The sequence below is a fragment of the Heteronotia binoei genome, chromosome 1 (genome assembly GCF_032191835.1).
Source record: "Heteronotia binoei isolate CCM8104 ecotype False Entrance Well chromosome 1, APGP_CSIRO_Hbin_v1, whole genome shotgun sequence".
Taxonomy (NCBI): domain Eukaryota; kingdom Metazoa; phylum Chordata; class Lepidosauria; order Squamata; family Gekkonidae; genus Heteronotia; species Heteronotia binoei.
This window is the reverse complement of record NC_083223.1, coordinates 32792913-32812154: the sequence shown is the minus strand read 5'-3', so window position 1 is coordinate 32812154 and position 19242 is coordinate 32792913. Positions and strand designations below refer to the sequence as shown.

Here is a 19242-nt window from a genome sequence, read left to right as displayed (position 1 = left end):
CACACAGAGAATTAGATGATTTCATATGGAACTAACTAATCCCCACACCCACTCTCTGCTGACACCCTATTTGTCCCCAACTTTTATACTAAAATCTTTGTGTATAGAACACCATGTACTAAATACTAAAGTATTTACTGACAAACTGGAGTTATTCGTCAGGGGCACAATCAAGTCTATTTGCTGGGCTTGTGTGTCCCCATGACTGTCTGTTGAGGAAAGTGTGAATGAAAAATTTCTTTTGCAAGCTCTTATTCGCATCACAGGGCTCCAAATCCTTCCTTCCTTTGAAGTGGTGTGCAAACTGTATGTAAATTAAAAGTTGACTACAGAAACTGTGGCTTTCAGGTCCAACAGAGCGGCCAACCTCAAGGTCTCGACTCTTTTTACAAAAGGATTAAACAGATGCCTCGAGAAGAAGAAGAAGACGACGAAGAAGATATTGGATTTATATCCCGCCCTTCACTCCAAAGAGTCTCAGAGCGGCTCACAATCTCCTTTACCTTCCTCCCCCACAACAGACACCCTGTGAGGTGGGTGGGGCTGGAGAGGGCTCTCACAGCAGCTGCCCTTTCAAGGACAACCTCTGCCAGAGCTATGGCTGACCCAAGGCCATGCTAGCAGGTGCAAGTGGAGGAGTGGGGAATCAAACCCGGTTCTCCCAGATAAGAGTCCGCACACTTAACCACTACACCAAACCGGATCTCCGTACTGTACTATCCAAAGCAATGGTGGCTAATAAGATTTTTATAGGTTCAGGATCATTGCCTGGGATAGGAGATGGACATGTGGCATGGGGCAAGGCTTCAAGCTAGGAGGAATTCTACACATGTCCTGGAAACCTGTACTTCACATCTGTAAAGCACCATTTCAACCACACAAGTTATCAAGGTACAAATGTGCTCACATTAATTCACATATTATATATGCAGGCACACTCACACATGTGCATCCAGATACCTCTAGGTATTTTCCAAGCAGAAGCTCAGATTTAAATGGCTAGATCTTCCTAGTCCTATCCTACTGTAGTCACTTCATATATCTATTTATGCCCAAGTATTTTAGGCTTTCCTGAAATAATGATCTTTACTATTGACTACATCCATTCCTGTGAACTAGATCCAAGACCAAAATCACTGACAGACACCGGTATGGCGAAATAGACATGTGGGCACCAAAGTTTTCACCAAGATATGCCAGTGAAGTTTGTCAAAGATTCCTCATGGGCAGATTGCAGGAAAACTAGGTCCTCTTCAAGGAAAAACATCATTGCCAGTAGTACCTGACTAGAAACTGGGGCTACAAAACAATTTAGTTATTAGTAAGATGCCCAAGGCATTTCACTCCTGAGGTGATCTGTGAATGGAGAGGCCTCTGGATACTCAAAATAGAGATGTTTTCAGCCAGCTGATAATTTCTGAAGAACTGTAAGGTAAAGTTCTCTGCAGCCTTCACCATCTGCAAATGAGCCCAAACTAAACTGTTTATCCTTAAGTCATCTATGTGATAAGTAAGGGTTCTGGCCTTCATTCTTCAACATTTCCTCATCCTTAGAGCCTTCCCAGTCATTTGACCTGCTCATTAATAAACAGCCCACTTATAGTTCTCTTCAGTATTACCCACAATGGCTGAATGGACTGTTCTCTTCAGAGGCAACATAGTTTTAAATACCAAGTGCCATCACGTGTGCCTTTGCAAATCTACTCATAAGTCAGTAAACGTGCTTGCCACAGCATGCATAAGTGTGAGGCTTGCACCTGAGCAAGACTCCAACCTGCTGTTCACAGCAAAATCTCCTGAAGTTCTTCACTGGGGCACCTCTCTGCTATCTTTTGAAGAGAGGCCCCAAACACACACATTATTTGCTCTTTCATAGGACCTGACCTACATGATTCATCAGCTCTTTCCCTCTGTAGCAGAGGTACCTGTTAAAAATCATAACTTTATTTATTTATTTTAGTATATTTCTATTTCTATTCTGCCATTCCCTGTAAGGCTCAGGGCGGAGTACAACATATGATAAAATAATAAAATACAACAAAAACATTTTATAAACAAACAACTCAACAGCACTCAGAAAATGTTCCATATCATCACATATATCTGTGGAATCATATCCCAGAGAATAGTTTTAATCTTCCTTTAGATGAAACTGGCACACTGCCGATCAACCTGGTGCCAGTTTTCATTGACCCACCCTACAGGTGCCACTTACTCAATAAAGTTATATCTTCATCTGGCTTTACAATTTATGACACTAATGGCCCAGCTCAACAAGGTCTCATTTATGTCAGATCCAGCCCTCATAACAAGTGAGTTCGACACCCCTGTTATAGAGTATGAATACCCGTTCCACAAGGGACTTATTTTGCACAACCAATCAAAAAACGGAGCACTATTCTATAGCTCCACCTGATTCGAAAGGCGCAATGTAGCCGTTTTTCCCAAGTATTCCCCCAACAGAGGGCATGCGGGAGGAGGCACCCCCCCGCCCCCACTTGTGGAAACTGCTCTGCTTCGCTTTGTGCCTCGATAGTGGACGAGAGCAGGCTGGCTGCTGGCCGCAGCACGTCTCTCTCCATATCTTTCTTCTCTGCTACGGTTTTCCCTTCACCTACCCTGGCCGTGGAAGCCTCTCTTCAGTTTCCCAGCTCCGCCCCGCTAAGCAGCGACAAAGGAGGGCTGAGCGAGCGCTTCCTTCCTTCCAAAAGGGCGTCCCTGGAACCAGAGGGTGGGCCTTGTCCTGTTCCCTCCCCTTACAGAGCGAGGGAGCCGCTGTCCTTCTGCTGAGATCCTTTTCTTTAGCAGTGGGGGCCAATTCAAGGTTCAGGCGGTCATAGGGTTGCCAAGTCCAATTCAAGAAATATCTGGGGACTTTGGGGGTGGAGCCAGGAGACATTGGGGCGGAGCCAGGAGCAAGGGTGTGACAAGCATAATTGAACTCCAAGGGAGTTCTGGCCATCACATTTAAAGGGACAGCACACCTTTTAAAATGTCTTCCTTCCATAGAAAATAATGGATTGGGCACCTTCTTTTGGGGCTCATAGAATTGGACCCCCTGGTCCAATCCTTTTGAAACTTAGGAAGTATTTTGGGGAGAGGCACTAGATGCTATACTGAAAATTTGGCAACTCTAGCTAAAAAAACAGCCCCCCCCCCAGAGCCTATGGTTCATGCAGGTGCATAATGGCTGTGGGGGAGGGGCTTCCCCCACCGGCCAGCTGGCTGGGGGAGGGGAGAAAGCCTGTAAAACCGGGGGATCCACTGCTGAGACCTGGGGATTGGGAAGCCTAGGCGGTCATACTTTGTGGGTCGCGCCCACATTAACGCCCTATAATTCCAAAGGACTTAGCCAGGTGCAGCAAAAGCAGAGGCATGTGTAGACTGGAAACTTCTCCTTCGGATGCAGTGTAGTAGCCCCCTACTAGGCAGTGTAAGCAGGGGTGTGAAAAACCCTCTGACTTTAAAGCAAAGAGCCATTCACTGCATCTAAAGTGAGATTAATCGGCAAAAACCAGTGTAGTGTGGTTAGACTAGGAATCCAGAAGATCCATGTTCAAATTTCCACTTTCACGAGGACCCCTGGATGACCTTGATTCAGTCACCCGAGCTCCTCAAAGAACAGGATAAAATGTACTGATAAATGTAAGAAACAACTCAAGTCTTGTTTACTAGGAGCAGACCAACTCTGGCATGGGAAATTCCTAATTTAGAGGCAGCTTCTGGGGAGAAAGCCATGGATCTCACCCTCCAAAGCTGACATTTTCTCACTTGAAAGTGACTGCTGCAGTCTGGAGATCACTTGTAATTTCAGAACATCAGGTTTACCTGGAAGTTGGCAACTAGCCAATGGCCAAGAGTCTGGTCCTGCTAACAGGGGAAGCTGACTGTAAAATGGCAAGCCTACGGATGCTGGCTCTACATGTAAGTGGCATATAAAGAGAGATGCCAAAAATTTCAGAGGTCATTCACATTACCTGCCACTGTATAGCAACTCTAGTATGCTTTGCTGGTCTCCATTCAAATACTAATCAGAGCCAGCCCTGTTTTGTTTTTGAGAACTGATGAGATTGTGCGAAGCTGCACTATTCAGTTTGGGCCACAGGATTGCTAGGAGGGTAAAATGCAAGAGAACCATGGATGCCACACGGAGTTCCAAAGTAGGGTAAAATGATAACCACGATAGACCCTGTGAACAGTATTCTTCACCACTGATTAGCACCCCCCCCCCCGCATGGGCCACTGTAATTTTTTAATTGTGACTATTGATTTGTAGGGAGCTGGTGTGTAAATGGGTGTCACAAGAGTGTTTTGCCCCTTTCAGTTTTCCTGGCATCACCTGTAAACTCATCACAACATATATCAGTGCAGTATTATAGCAACATTTCTACACACCTACTACAATGCAACATTCCCTCCAAAATTGTTTTGTATACATTCTATATGAATTTATAATACTGAATAAGTTCTCCATATTAGGACTTTGAATGGCAGCAGGGTCTGCAAACTAGAAACACTGGCAATAAGTGCCTGCATGTTTGTTCAGAACCAAATTTCCCCAAACTCTCTAGTACTTCTCCCCCAAGCAAACACAGAATAAAGCAGAACAGCTGCACAGCCAAGTGTTCAAATCAGTGGTATGTATCTAACCACATTGTTCAGGGCTTAAGGTGATTAAATCTCTGGGAGAGTCAGTGTTGATTTCCACTTCCCCATGCCCACTGAAGGCCCCCTAAGCTGTTCCTGAGGATCTGATGACCTCCAGGAACAAAATTTCAGAGGGCTCAGTTAAAGTTAGAAACAGGGAAAATCCCACTATGTGAGGTCTTCAGATCATACGATACATGCCTTTATCTTAGAATTATCTTCAAAAAGTGGTACGCTTGTTATCCTTTCACCTGTTAAAATGCTCAGCTTAGTTTTTTTAAAAAAGAATTGGTACCATAAAACACCAATATTTTTATTATTTTACTAAGTTCTTAAAATTATTTTCTAATTTTCAATACTTTATAGTGTTAAACATCTTTCCCAAGGAATATGTCCCCCTGCCCGTAAGAAGTTAGAACAGTTTTAAGACAGAGACTTCACACACATTTTTTACATGACACTGAAAGGCACAAGGGCAATATAGAACTGCAGGAATATTTAATACACAGCATATATTTAATAGCCTGGCTACTAACTGCATCTGAACAATGTTCTTTAAAAATATTGGTTAGATGAAGACAAAACACCCCTCTATTCCCTTTGCATCTTGTGAGAATTTTGCTTCCCTTCCCCTCAAACAGCCTAAAATGTGGCCAAAAGCCGTATCCTCTAACCAATTAAGCTGATTCTCTGGGTAAGAGGGAATTAAGTTTGGGTTAACCATAGTTACAGTCAGTGTAGATTGAAACCATAACTATAGCTAAGACCAGCCACCACCAACCCTTCCATGTGATTGGTTTAACCATGAAATTGGGAGTCATGCTTACATGAAGACATTGTTTTAATTCTGTAATGTCACATTTTGTTTTGCCCTTCCATGACTTTGTGTAATGCATTATTTGATCTATAGACAAAGGCAGTGACTTCCTCTCCCAGTTCTCTAAGCTGTTCCAGCGAAGAAACACATGGACTGTGATCTTTCAGCATATCTGGTAACTTGCACATCTTCCCTTGTAGGCGCCGAGAACGTCTCACTGGGGTTAGAAGTTTCAGATCTTTAACAGCAGACTCACCATTTTCACACTGCAGTTTTTTCTTCATACTTGGGGGATCAAAAAGATATGGCTATATTATATAAAATGAATGCAAGACCATAAGAAAACACAAATCAAGAGCAGTTTGGCATTAAATGCTGGCTTACAGACAACTCTTATTGATCTACAAGATGCCCCTGTTGAGCTATACCCAGAGGGACATTCCAACCTACCCAGAACTTGTCACTAATATAATATAAGGGAAGAGGAGCACTTTAAAATGCAGGGAGGGAAAGTAGAGTCCTTTTACATTTTTTATAGGTGTCATCACCAGGGATCCCTCTAAGCTGAGTTAGCATGAGCTAGCTCACAGATTTTTAGCCTCCAGCTCACACATTTTTGTCTTAGCTCAGGAAGGAGGACCCCAGAGCACAATAATTTATGCAGTAGCTCAGAACTTTAATGCCAGTAGCTCACAGCTTTAATACCAGTAACTCACAAAGTAGAATTTTTGCTCACAAGACCCTGCAGCTTAGAGGGAACAATGGTCACCAATCCTGACCTGCTTGGTGGCGGGACCTCAAGTTTGAGCATTTGTAGGTCAAGTAATACTATATAATCAGCAGCACATGGAACAAACTTTCCCCATGTTCTTCTGTTCTTGCATCCCCTTCCAACCCCACCTCAAAAGTTCATTCCTGGGGTCATAGGACCCACCCAGAGAAATAGTGGTAGCTTCTGTTAGAAGGGGGCAATTTCTTCTGCTTTTCTTGCCTCACTTCAGCAGCCCAATACACACAGGTATTACTGTGTGGGTCTTCTGACGCTAGTATTTCTAGGAGTCAGAAGGAGAACATTAGAAAACTGTGGGCCTTTGGCACACAGATGGATACATAGAAGCCACTATAGATAGTATATACTCTTGAAATCACAGCTTACCTTTCCAAGGAAGGAGTAGTTGATACATTATACTTAATCAAGTATGACCCCGCATTGTCATTTTCTGGGGTTTTAAAGTCTAAGATTCCACTTTTCTGTGTCTCATTAACATCCTTTTCTTTTTTACACACTGCAGGCATTTGGCTTGACTCTTTAATTCTGTCCTTTTCATCATCCAGAATGCTCTCCTCTGCAGGCTTCAAACATGCTTCTGCTTTCAAAGGAGTCTCTTCATTGTTAGGCTTGCTATTTGACTGGACTTCTATATTCTCCTCTTCTAAATTAGCTTCTACAGTGCAACTGAGAATCATTTCTTTCTTTCTACATTCTCCTAGAAAATTACACACATGCATTATTTGGGGCAACAAAGATTCGTTCTTTCCAATGAAAAATGGAATTTATGGCTCAAGTTGCTGAAAGGTGGTAATATTGGACCCTCTTTGATACCTGTATCATGTTCAACCAGTGTGGGCAGGAGTGAAGGTGGGTGCTTGCTGGGGGAGAGCAGGCAGAGAAGTAAAAAGGACAGGAGAGCAGAGCAAGCCTGAGAGGGAAGGAAGCAGGCTGTTGGAAAAAGCCACTCAAGCCAGGAGGAAGTGGCAGCACCGATCTTTTTGTTTCATTGCTCCCGCAAGGGAGGGGAAAATGTACAATTAATGGTGGACAGGAGGAGGTGGTGCTGCTGCTTCCTTCTTTCCTTATCTGCTGCCCTAGCCATCACCAGAGAGCCACTATTAGGTGGGCAAGCTGCAGAGAGACAGATTTGCTTCTTCCTCCCTACCCCCCTTGATGTCATAGTGCCAACCAATGCCTTTTCTGGCATCTGCTAAGTGTTTTTTTTTTAAAGGAAGTAGGCAGGGCCAGATGGGGTTTTCATCCAACAGGTCCTCTGACTGGCCACCAGAGATCTTACTGGGTATGCACGTTTTAGAAGTTGCTTTTGGCAGCAGCTGCCACACTACAATGATTTATATATACAATGTGACTGAAGGTAAGCTGTGTGCATACAAGAAAATATTTGTAAACAATATGTTCATTTTAAAAGGCATCCTGCTAAACACAGCTTTTGCTTGAAATAGCTCTACCTCCTGCTGCAGCCATTTTGTGGTTGTGCCCACCATGCTGTGACAGAATACCAAAGGTGCCATAGCTTAAAAAGGTGGCTAATGGCTAATAGTTTATGCTGGGCTGGTTGATTGGATCTGGGAGGTAATATGCCTCATTGCAGAGGGTATCTTCTTTGAAACAGGTGGTTGCGAGGCCATCCTGAAGAATGCATCTCTGGGTCTAAATGACCTTAAACAACTACCACAGAGTGGCTAAGATTCCTTTCCTGGGCAAGATGCTCAATGCAGATGATGGCTAGAGCTTCAGGCAGCCTTGGAGATGGGTTATCTAGACCATTTTTCAACCTGGTTCAGGCCTGGCTTTGAGAATGGAAATTAGCCTTTGTTACCGTGACTGATGACTTTTGCCAAGAGAGTGTTGACCCCTGTTGATTCTCCTGGAACTTTCATGGCTTTTGATACCATGGTATTGTTCTGGAGACTGGATGGGCTGGGGCACTGTGCTTCAGTAGTTCCACTCTTACTTGACCAACTGATTGCTAGAACATGGCAGTAGAGGCACTGCTGCTCAGCCACATGGTGTTTATGCTATGGGGTCCTGCAGAGTTCCATCCAATCTCCCATGTTATTTAACACCTACAGGAAACTGCTGGGAGAGGTCATCTGACTTCCAAAATGTGGCAGGCAGGTTACTGGCAAGTTGGTTGCAGGGACTGTAGCACCCGTTTAAGGAACTGTACTGGTTACTTGTGTGTTTCTGGGCACAATTCAAATGCTGGTTCTTACCTTTAAGGACCTAACTGGCTTGAGGCCAGGGTACCTGAAGGACCATCTTCTTCCACACTATCCAGTCCACCAATTAAGAAGTGCCTCTCATGTTCTGTTCTCTGGGCTGTAGCCTTCAGAGATGAAGTGAGTGGCAACAAGAGACGGCATTTTTTACTCCAGCAGTTAAGGGGTTTTATCTTGTCAGTTTTTTAATGGTCTGCTTCTTTTTATGAATAGTTCTTATGCTGTTTATGTCCAATTGATTGTTTTTAATGGTTTTTCATATGTGGTGATCTTGAGAGACCTTAAGAAGGACTCAAGAGGAAACATAGAAATATCCTAAATATAAACAGACTAGAAATATGCATTCTTACCATCAGATTTGGGTAGATTTTTTAAATCTTTCAAGACATCCGTTAATGTGCTACGTAACTCATCCTTAGGCTGGAAAAAATACGGACTGATTAATAGGTCACTTCAAATACAACTTCCTGCTTCATGTTTCAGTTTTTTCATTGTAAAAGATACCAAGAGATCACATTATCTAAATATATCCTTGAGCTTTAAAAATTAATATCCCTGGCCCTACCTGGATAGCTCAGGCAAGCCCAACCTTGTCAGAACTCAAAAGCTAAGTAGTGTAAACCCTGGCAAGAGCCTGGATGGGAGACCTCCAAAGAACACCAGGGCCAGGACAGAGGCAGGTAGTAGCAAGCCACCTCTCTGAATGTCCAAGCCCCACTAGGGGTCGCCAAAAGTCAGCCATGACTTCCAGGCACACATGCAGACACACACACAAAATACTCATTAAAAATAACATATGTATTAAAAATTTATGGAACTTCTCAAAATTAACTTGTAATGAAATGGGGCAGTAATAAAACAAACAGAAGTTATAGGATGGCATACCTGTGCTCCTGACAAAATTGCTTCCTCATAGACAGCCATGACCTTTTCCAGAGTACCCAACTGTTCAAGACGCATTCGGCATACCCAATACTTCGCAAGTTTTTTTGCATCAGGAACGTTTTGTATCAGCTCTTCCAAAGTGGAATGTATCTTATCAGCTGAGCAACCCTGAAGAAGGGTGTAAAATGTTAAGAGAAACAGTATTTGTCAGCTACGCTTTAAGCTTCACATACTCAAAAGGAATTCCAGCTAAATCTTGATAAATCTGTTGCACTAAATTCAGGAAAGTATCTTCAGTTGCAGTTTGCTTTATTACGGTCCATGACAAAATACACAACACAATGCAGGCCAACAACAACCACATAAAAATTGTAAAAATCAAGATGGACCTAAATAGGTAAAACATAACATATTTAAAAAATAAATGTGAAAATAAAATATAGGACAGTAGTATGAATAATGAGATATGACAAATACAGTAGTGGTCAAACATCTTCTAGCTTAATATAGTACATATAGTATCTTCTGCCACCTTACAGACAACCAGGTTTTTGTGGCATAAGCTTTCCTAATACCTGCTTTTATCAGATGCTTGGTTCTTTGCCACTATTCAACATGCAGTGCAAGAGCTGAGTCACACACCACAACCCTGAGCTGCTTATGTTTAGCATGGGATTCAAGAGAGGGGGCTTCTATCAAGCTCATGACCAAAGGTTTTCTGTGATACACTGAAACTAAGGGTGTTTAAAAAAACCCCAGAATTTCTCGGATTTGGATGGTTTTTCATGGAAAAACCCAAATTCCAATATTGGTATGGTACATAAGAACATAAGAGAAGCCATGTTAGATCAGGCCAATGGCCCATCCAGTCCAACACTCTGTGTCACACAGTGGCCAAAAACAAATTATTTATACACACACACACTGTGGCTAATAGCCACTGATGGACCTCTGCTCCATATTTTTATCTAACCCCCTCTTGAAGGTGGCTATGCTTGTGGCCGCTACCACCTCCTGTGGCAGTGAATTCCACATGTTAATCACCCTTTGGGTGAAGAAGTACTTCCTTTTATCCATTTTAACCTGTCTGCTCAGCAATTTCATCAAATGCCCACAAGTTCTTGTATTGTGAGAAAGGGAGAAAGTACTTCTTTCTCTGCTTTCTCCATCCCATGCATTATCTTGTAAACTTCTATCATGTCACCCTGCAGTCGACATTTCTCCAAACTAAAGAGCCCCAAGCGTTTCAACCTTTCTTCATAGGGAAAGTGTTCCAGCCCTTTAATCATTCTAGTTGCCCTTTTCTGGACTTTCTCCAATGCTATAATTCTTTTGAAGGTGCAGTGACCAGAACTGCACACAGTACTCCAAATGAGACCGCACCATCGATTTATACAGGGGCATTATGATACTGGCTGATTTGTTTTCAATTCCCTTCCTAATACAGTATTTAAGGGAAAGCACTGGGTTTTGTTGTGCACTAATACACTGCACTGGTATTCCATACATACACTGGCTCTGCTAGACTTGGAACCCACTCTTGCTTGGATTTGTTGAGCTGGCATCGCTACAGTGGCACTGGTTCTGCTGGGCATTTTGCGCATGTGCTGTTCTGTGCTCTGCATGCACCCCAGAAGCTACACTGCCTGGAACCAAGTGGGTCGTGCTCTGGAAAAAAGTTCAGCATCTCCATCATCCTTGAATTCCTCTGAAATTCGGTGCTTCTACCTCAAAAACAGCTGCCCCCCCCGACAAAATCCCCATTATAGCCGATGCAGATCATTGACTATAATGGTCCACATAAATTATAATGGAGCTGACGGCATTTAAAAGTGTTGCAGTCCCTTTAAATGTGTTTGTGAAGCTGCAGCTACATCACCCTGAGTTTGATATAGGCAGTGTCTTGGAAGGAGGAATATTAATTTACTTTTTTCAGGATATCTGTCTCCTACTTACAGTGAGAAGAGTCTTGCAAACAGCAGATTTTAACCATTAACCAACCTAATCAAACTCCATCCAAAATGACACAAGTTGTTTTGGAATTCTGATATAGCAATCTGGTAAGATTCCATTTACAGCCCCGTGGCGCAGAGTGGTAAAGCTGCAGTACTTCAGTCCTAAGCTCTGCTCACGACCTGAGTTTGATCCCGGCGGAAGCTGGGTGCAGGTAGCTGGCTCAAGGTTGACTCAGCCTTCCATCCTTCCGAGGTTGGTAAAATGAGAACTCAGCTTGCTAAGAGGAAAGTGTAGATGACTGGAGAAGGCAATGGCAAACCACCTCTTAAAAAAGTCTGCTGTGAAAACGCTGTGATGTGACGTCACCCCAGAGTCGGAAACGACTGGTGCTTGCACAGGGGACTATCTTTACCTTTTTAAGATCCCATTACTTATCTCCTTGTATGTCAAAAGAGCATGCTTATGGTTTAAGAGATTTCTCACCTTGCCAATTAAGGACAGACATTCCATGAGAGTTTTATTGACCCTATCTCTGAATAATTGTTGTTCATCTTCCTCTGCAATGGCAGCCCAGAAGAATTCAGTTGGTTCTTTTATGGTTTGTTCTGCTTCTGCTGCACACTGAGCATCCGTTGGTAAGGGAGCAGGCGGCTTCTTCAATACTTTCCCTTTAGATGCTTGCCATTCAGCCAGCTGAGATCTGTAAACATGTACATCAACATTATCAATATGTTGTTTATCTCTGCTCTTTCTCAAGAGCAGAGATAAACCATGCAGCAAACATTGGTTACAGTCATGTTGCCCAACTGTTTGCTAATAAAGACATGGGAATAGCTGATCGACCTCTGCATTCCTCCCACCTCACCATAGTTATAGAGCTATGTATAGTAGTGCACTTCTACACAGTGAGGTTAATGCAAACCAGAAAATTACACTTTGCAAATCTTTTTAAAATCTTGCTTGCCAGCTATGGTTTAGTGCTACAGTTAACAAAGAACATTAGTGCAGATGCAAAGCTAATCCAGGTTAGTTCCAAAACCGATAAGGTGAAGCAGTGCCCCCACAAAAACAAGCTGGAACACACAGGTCCATATGGTATTCTTGATCATCTAACTGTGGTTTAGTCTAAGGATAAAGGTCCAAAAGCCCATTCTTGGATAAATTCAAAGTCACATTATAAATCAAGCATTAGTGCCGTTTTATTTTCTATATGTGGTAACTTCAGTCATTTTTAACACACGTCCTCACTAAACCAAAGGGATCAGTGCATTTGACACATTCCTAGAACTGCAGGTCCAACCTGGTCTTTCCCAAGCCTGTCAAGTAATTCTTTTAACTAGCTTTCACATTTCTCGCAGGCCGATTCAGAAATTCCAAAAACTGACTGGGATTAGCAGATCCTACAGGGCAGGGTTTTCTACACACACCCCGCCCCAGTTATTTTTACGTCTCCTTCGTGGCCCACTAAAATTTGGGGGTGGAGCTGGGAAACAGGAAATGCTGGCCAGCTTTCCCTGCCCCTTTCTGATGTTTCTGAACATCAGAGAGGGGTGGGGGGAGCGTGCCTGATTGTTATCAGACCCTGAGTCCTCCACATGGAGAACGTTTAGGGCGCGATATTGAGATTGCACGCTGACCAAGAGCTTTTTCCGCCCCTCTCTGATGTTTCCGAACATCAGAGAGGAGTGGGGGAACGTGCCTGGCTGGCGTGCAGTCTTGGTATCAAGCCCTGAGCATCCTCCAGGTGGAGGATGCTTAGGGAGCGATACTGAGAGTGCACGTTGACCAGCTTTTCCTGCCCCTCTCTGATGTTTCCGAACATCAGAGAGGAGTGGGGGACTGTTACAAGGTATTAGTAATTCACATATGGAAAGGAGAACAAAAATCTGCTCTTAGCCACTAAACAGAAGCTACCCTACAAGAATTCTGTCTTATCAAACATATGAATTTGGATTTTTGAGCACCAGAACCCATTTATATACTCAAGGATGTAGAAAAGTAGATCTGGTTTGGCTGCATGGAACAAAGTGGTATCAAATTGCCAATACCTTCTCATTTCTGCAGACTGAATCAGAGCACTTTTCCTGTTGCCAACTGTTTTTGAAGCCAACACGCGCTTAGTACCATTACTTTCAGAAGCAGAGCTTGCCAAAGCTTCTGTCAGTGGAACCACTTTCTTTGTTCTTTGTTCAGAGTTAGCAGCATTACATGGTACTGTTTTTAACACTGGTGTCCAATTCTTATTGGGCTTTTTTTGGATAGCCACTTTATTCACCACTGAAGTCTTAACTGGTGCTTTCTCATGCTTCCAGATGGCTTTGGGCTGGGCAACCAATACCTTAACAGGAGGCTTGGTTTGAAGTGATGCAATATATATGGGTTTAGAAGCATTCCCTGTGTTAGTAACCCTATTCTTTCTGGGCTCAGTCTTTGCCACTGGCTTAGAAGGAGCAGTCAAAGAATTCTTTCTCTCCTCATCCTCTGATGGTTTTCTGAAGGAGTTTATCTTAGATGAAACTATCTTGCCACGATAGGAACCAAGCACACGCTTCTCTGGAAGGTGCACACTAGAATTCTGCTGCTTTTCTTTTGTATTTTTCTTGAGTAAGAAGGTCTGACTGAATGAAATGCGCACATTTTTCATCTCAGCAGGCTCTGCTTTGGAAACAGCAGCAGTTGTAACAGTGTCAGGGTCCCAGTTTATACTTCTAGTAGTTTGCTTCAGGACAACAGAAGAATTCAAGGATGATGGAGATGCTGAACTTTTCCCCAGAGCATGGCCCACTTGGTTCCAGGCAGGACTATTCGCATTTTCTTTGTTTTCCTGAAATGAGATTAACATACTAAATGATACTTTCCCCACACAGGTTTTCCCATCACGAAGGAGCATACACGAAGGGGCATCCCATCACGAAGGAGCATACAAACTCACAAAACAAAAGCAAGAACAAAGATGAGAAACACCATCACTTTAACTCACAGTCTGGCATCATAACAGAGATTGTTGCAGAATATCAAATATTTCCTGAAATCCAATACTATACCAGTATTGATACTCAGGAAATTTGATATTTACTGATATTTTTCTGGTCTAATATACCTGAAACAAAAAAACTCCACCAATTTTGTTTTCTTGCACACCTTGTACAAGTTTAATTTGCATGATCATTATTAAATCCCTGGTATTTGTGTTTCCTCACTACATCTGTACAGGGACCACCTAAGTCTATGAATCTGAGCATAAGACACATCTAAGCATTTTTGGTTTGATACAAGCTATATTTATCTTAAAACATGCTAACATCATGAGTATCAAATACCTTAATTATAGTATAACTAAAATGTATACTTTTAAAAGTTGTTTAATTTCTAGAAAATGTTGCTCTAGCAATACATCTAATCCTGATCATGGCCATAGAATGGGGATCAAAAATTCCACAATGGCACCATGTACAATGGCCGCCCTGAGCCTGCCTCAGTGGGGAGGGCGGGGTATAAATTTAATAAACTAAACTACAGATGGGGAGATATTCCCTGCAAACCTAAGGCTAGCCTGCAGTTAAGAGAACTTGCTGCTCCCACCCATTCCTTCAGGTTTACCTTGTGCACTCAAGCAAATAAGGACTTCTCACACTTGTAGGTAAAGCAGCACCAACAGAAAGGCTGCAAGGGAAGGAATGGATGGCAGAAGCCATACCTATCTTGATTTTTGCTTCATGGAAGACTTTAAGAAGCACAAGCATGTTCTTCAGGCTGTAATCTAACAATCTTAATTAACAATCCCTAGGATTCTTCCACCTCATTCATGTGGGTGAATTTACCTCATTCGCTTACTAAACAGATAAGGAAACAGATTCCTTATTCTTCTTTCCTGATTGCAAAGTGCTTGTATTATGTCTCTACTCATAACTGAAGCAAATAAATACCAAGTAGTATGTTAGATATTTACCATGTCTTGCTTTGTCAGTGATGTTTTGTCTGGCAGATTCAGTTCAACTGACATTCCTGCAAGTGGTTTAGGAAAAAAAGAAAGTTAAGTGTCAGACTAGCTCTTATAGAACATTGCTGGCTTTAAAGCTAAGAGTCATTCTATCAGAATTAGCATGATTATAACATCTGCATGCTTACTTTTCCATCTTGAACTAGCTGACAGGTGCAAAGAACTATGCATAGAGACCCCAGTGTAATAACTGGACTGTGGGCATAATTCATGTGATCAGGGTTAAAAAGTGACCATGATCACAGGAAAGACTGTAGGTTGGTGGTAAAGCATCTGGGTGTACAAAAGGTTCCGTTCTTAGCATCTCCAGTAAAAATTGTCATGTCCTGGGTAACATGAAAGTCCTCTGCCTGAAACCCTGGAGAACACTGATCAGTACAATGGAGCTCCATATGCTCATGTGTATGAATTGCCACTGAATAGGAAATATATCCTAGCAGATTCTGGCTCATCTCTTAGCTCACTACATTATCTTAACTGTTACACTTTAACACAAAAGACACTTTTGACAACTCAGATGGTTAAATTGAAGGATAAATGCTCACTAATATAACACAACACATGGGGCCTTAAAAATGCTTATTAATTAATAGCCTAATATTGTATTTTAAATCCACACTTCTGCTTCAAATTGCTTCATTGAATTTCATCAGGTACTGCTTTCCTCATCATGCCGAAACCAAAGCAGCAGCAAATACCAGAATTTTATCCTCCATACATTTCTTGTAGTGTAGGATTTTGACCTAGCAACTTTTAATTCTTGTTGTCTCATCGACCCACAGACCCACCTGGCTTTAAAACGGTTCCTAGGGTGTGGGTTCTATCTTTAATAGACAAAAAATATTGTTGATGAAATTTATCCTAGTGAAGAGATCAAATGAAAGAGTTGATTTAAGTTCTTCATATCAAAGGATGCCCCAGGGGGGAAAAGATGGGAATTCTGGGGGGGGGGGGGGGGGGGTGGCAATTCTTGGAGAACCAGTTTGGTGTAGTGGTTAAGTGTGCGGTCTCTTATCTGAGAGAACCGGGTTTGATTCCCCACTCCTCCACTTGCACCTGCTGGAATGGCCTTGGGTCAACCATAGCTCTGGCAGAGGTTGTCCTTGAAAGGGCAGCTGCTGTGAGAGCCCTCTCCAGCCCCACCCACCTCACAGGGTGTCTGTTGTGGGGGAGGAAAGTAAAGGAGATTGTGAGCCGCTCTGAGACTCTTCGGAGTGGAGGGCGGGATATAAATCCAATATCTTCTATCTTTTTCTTCTTGTTGTTCAATCCTTCAGAAATGGCTGGCCATTTCTTTCCACTCCCAAACAACCAGTGGGGCAAGAATCTGCCTTGTGAATTTGCAGGTCTTCATGCACGAGAAATAACATATCACTTGTTCAAAAAAAGCATAATATACGTTTATAGCAGCTGGGAAATGTTAGATGAATTAGTAATTCAATCCAATCACATTTAGAAGTTTGTTTTTTTATTGTTGGCAGTGGGATCACAGAAAGACCCATTTCCCTTAAGAAACGCCAAGTACATTTACATTTTCTAGCAACATTCCCACCATATCTTTTAAACTAGATAAGATTAGATTGCACTGTCTTTTTACCAGTATCATTCTCAGTTTGCTTCCTTCCTGCTTTTGTTAAATTCAGAATAGTTCAAGGAGAACCATAGCAAGAGGTTAATACGATTCCACAGGGGCAGCCACCGTGTTAGCTTGGTGCAGCAAAAGTAACAGCATATCCATCCCTACTTATTCCTGCTTCCCCTCAAAGCACGCCTCCATTCAAAACCAGCTTGGAGCTTTCCAATAACCGGCGACGCTATAACCCCCTCCCCAAGTCTCATACAAAGTAAGCAAACCTGCGAATGATTGCGGACGGCAGCCGGCCTGATGGAGTCCGCTCGCTCCCCAGCCTGAGCAACAGCAAGAACCAGCTCGCCAAGGCTGCCCTTCACCCGAACACAGCCACAACCGCCACTGGCACGCACGGCTGAGGCCAGGCGGTTTGAATTGAATCACGCGCGAGGAAGCCCCTTCTCCAAAACACCCTCACTGATTGGCCGGGGCGCGGCCTCAGTGCTTGAATCAGTCAATTAAAACGAAGGAGAGCTAGCAGCGGGATACTACTGGTCGGAGGAGGAAAAGCTCTGCGGCTCCCTGGAAGGGGGAGGAGCCAAGAGGGAGCGGACTTCAAAAGAGCTTCCGGAAAAGCTAGACCCAAGTAGGCAGCCCTGTTGGTCTGAAGTAGTAGAACAAAATAGGAGTCAATTGCACCTTTAAGACTTAGTTTTATTCAGAACGTAAGTTTCGTGTGCATGCACACTTCTTCAGAGGAGGAATGAGGTACAGTAAGCAGGTGGAGTTTGGAATGCCAAGTGGTACAAAGTTAAAAACCAATAGCAGAATAGTAAAATTAACAAATTCAGAAAACCTTTGATCTCGGTTGAATTAGTGTGGGAAACCATAAAACAATAACATGTCAGAATGTGAAAATGCCTGTTAATTATTCTATTGCTAATAAACCTGGGTCAAAAAGACCCAGAAGTTTCCCAGAAGTTTTTTCTGTCCAACTAATTTACCTTTTAACATGTAACATAAATAAATACATCATTCTAGTTTGCCATTAGGAAAAAATACTTTAAAATATAGTAGTAGATGGGGGAAAAGGGGAAAAGTTGGATCTACACGGATCTTCATGAATTCATAGGATTTTTACATTGAAATGAAATCAAACCACTTTAATCTTATAGATCCTGTCTTAGACTATAGGCATGACCACAAAAATCATGCCTCCACGAATTCGTGGCGCCTCAGCAATGCAAAAACTGGCTTCCAAAGCACGGATCCTCATGAATTCATATGATTTTTATGGTGAAATGAAATCAAACCACCATGATGTTGTAGATCCTCTCTTAGACTATAAGTAGCACCAGAAAAATCATGTCTCCACGAATTTTTGGCGCCACAGCACTGAAAAAACCTGTTTCCAAACCACGGATCCTCATGGATCCTCATGATTTTTGCTTTGGGCCACCCCAAGATAACCAGCCAATCACATATCATGTCCATGGGCAGATGTTGCACCACAGAAATCGTGGATCCACGGCTTCGTGGCAGCGCCAGGGACCAAAAACTTGCTTTTGGACCACGGATCCTCATGGATCCATGTGATTTTTGCCTTGGATCCCCCCAAGCCTTCCATCCAGTCACATATCATGTCCATGGGCACAGTTTACACCACAGAAATCATGGATCCACGGTTTCGTGGCAGCGCCAGGGACCAAAAACTTGCTTTTGAACCACGGATCCTCATGGATCCGCATGATTTCTGCTTCGGATCCCCCCAAGTCCTCAATCCAATCACATATCATGTCCATGAGCAGAGTCTGCACCACAGAAATCGTAGATCCACGGCTTCGTGGCAGCACCATGGACCAAAAACTTGCTTTTGGACCACAGATCCTCATGGATCCACATGATTTCTGCTTGGGATCCCTTCAAGCCCTCCATCCAGTCACATATCATGTCCATGAGCAGAGTCGGCACCACAGAAATCATGGAAGCGCCAGGGACCAAAAACTTGATTTTGGACCACGGATCCCCATGGATCCCCATGATTTCTGCTTCATATCCCCCCAAACCCTCCATCCAGTCACTTATGTCCATAGGCAGTGTTTGCACCACAGAAAATGTGGATCCATAGCTTTGTGGCAGTGCCAGGGACCAAAAACTTGCTTTTGGACCACGGATCCTCATGGATCCATGTGATTTTTGCTTCGGATCCCCCCAAGCCCTCCATACAGCCACATGTCATGTCCATGGGCAGAGTTTCCACCACAGAAATCATGGATCCACGGTTTCAAGGCAGCGCCAGAAATAAAAAAAACTTGGTTATGAACCACAGATCCTCATGGATCCACGTTATTT

General features: G+C 43.0%; 1 protein-coding gene across 1 annotated transcript; it reads right to left on the bottom strand.

The window, feature by feature from the left end:
* Window positions 1-4939: 4939 nt before the first annotated feature.
* On the bottom strand, window positions 4940-17495 carry CKAP2 (cytoskeleton associated protein 2). The gene is made up of 8 exons (XM_060233209.1): window positions 17175-17495; window positions 15270-15325; window positions 13369-14144; window positions 11804-12020; window positions 9365-9532; window positions 8830-8899; window positions 6621-6951; window positions 4940-5749 (listed from the first exon to the last, which is right to left on the bottom strand). The coding sequence occupies exons 2-8, from the start codon at window positions 15321-15323 to the stop codon at window positions 5503-5505; spliced, it is 1863 nt and encodes a 620-aa protein (XP_060089192.1). The 5' UTR covers window positions 15324-15325; window positions 17175-17495; the 3' UTR covers window positions 4940-5502.
* Between the last annotated feature and the right edge of the window lie 1747 nt (window positions 17496-19242).

Excerpts from the sequence above, each read along its gene's own strand:
- CKAP2 (XM_060233209.1), bottom strand. The coding sequence starts at position 15,323 with ATGTCAGTTGAACTGAATCTGCCAGACAAAACATCACTGACAAAGCAA. Across the intron at positions 12,021-13,368 it reads CAGTCTGCAGAAATGAGAAG|ATCTCAGCTGGCTGAATGGC; the intron begins GTATTGGCAATT and ends ACATGTTTACAG. Across the intron at positions 9,533-11,803 it reads GTCTGTCCTTAATTGGCAAG|GGTTGCTCAGCTGATAAGAT; the intron begins GTGAGAAATCTC and ends ACCCTTCTTCAG.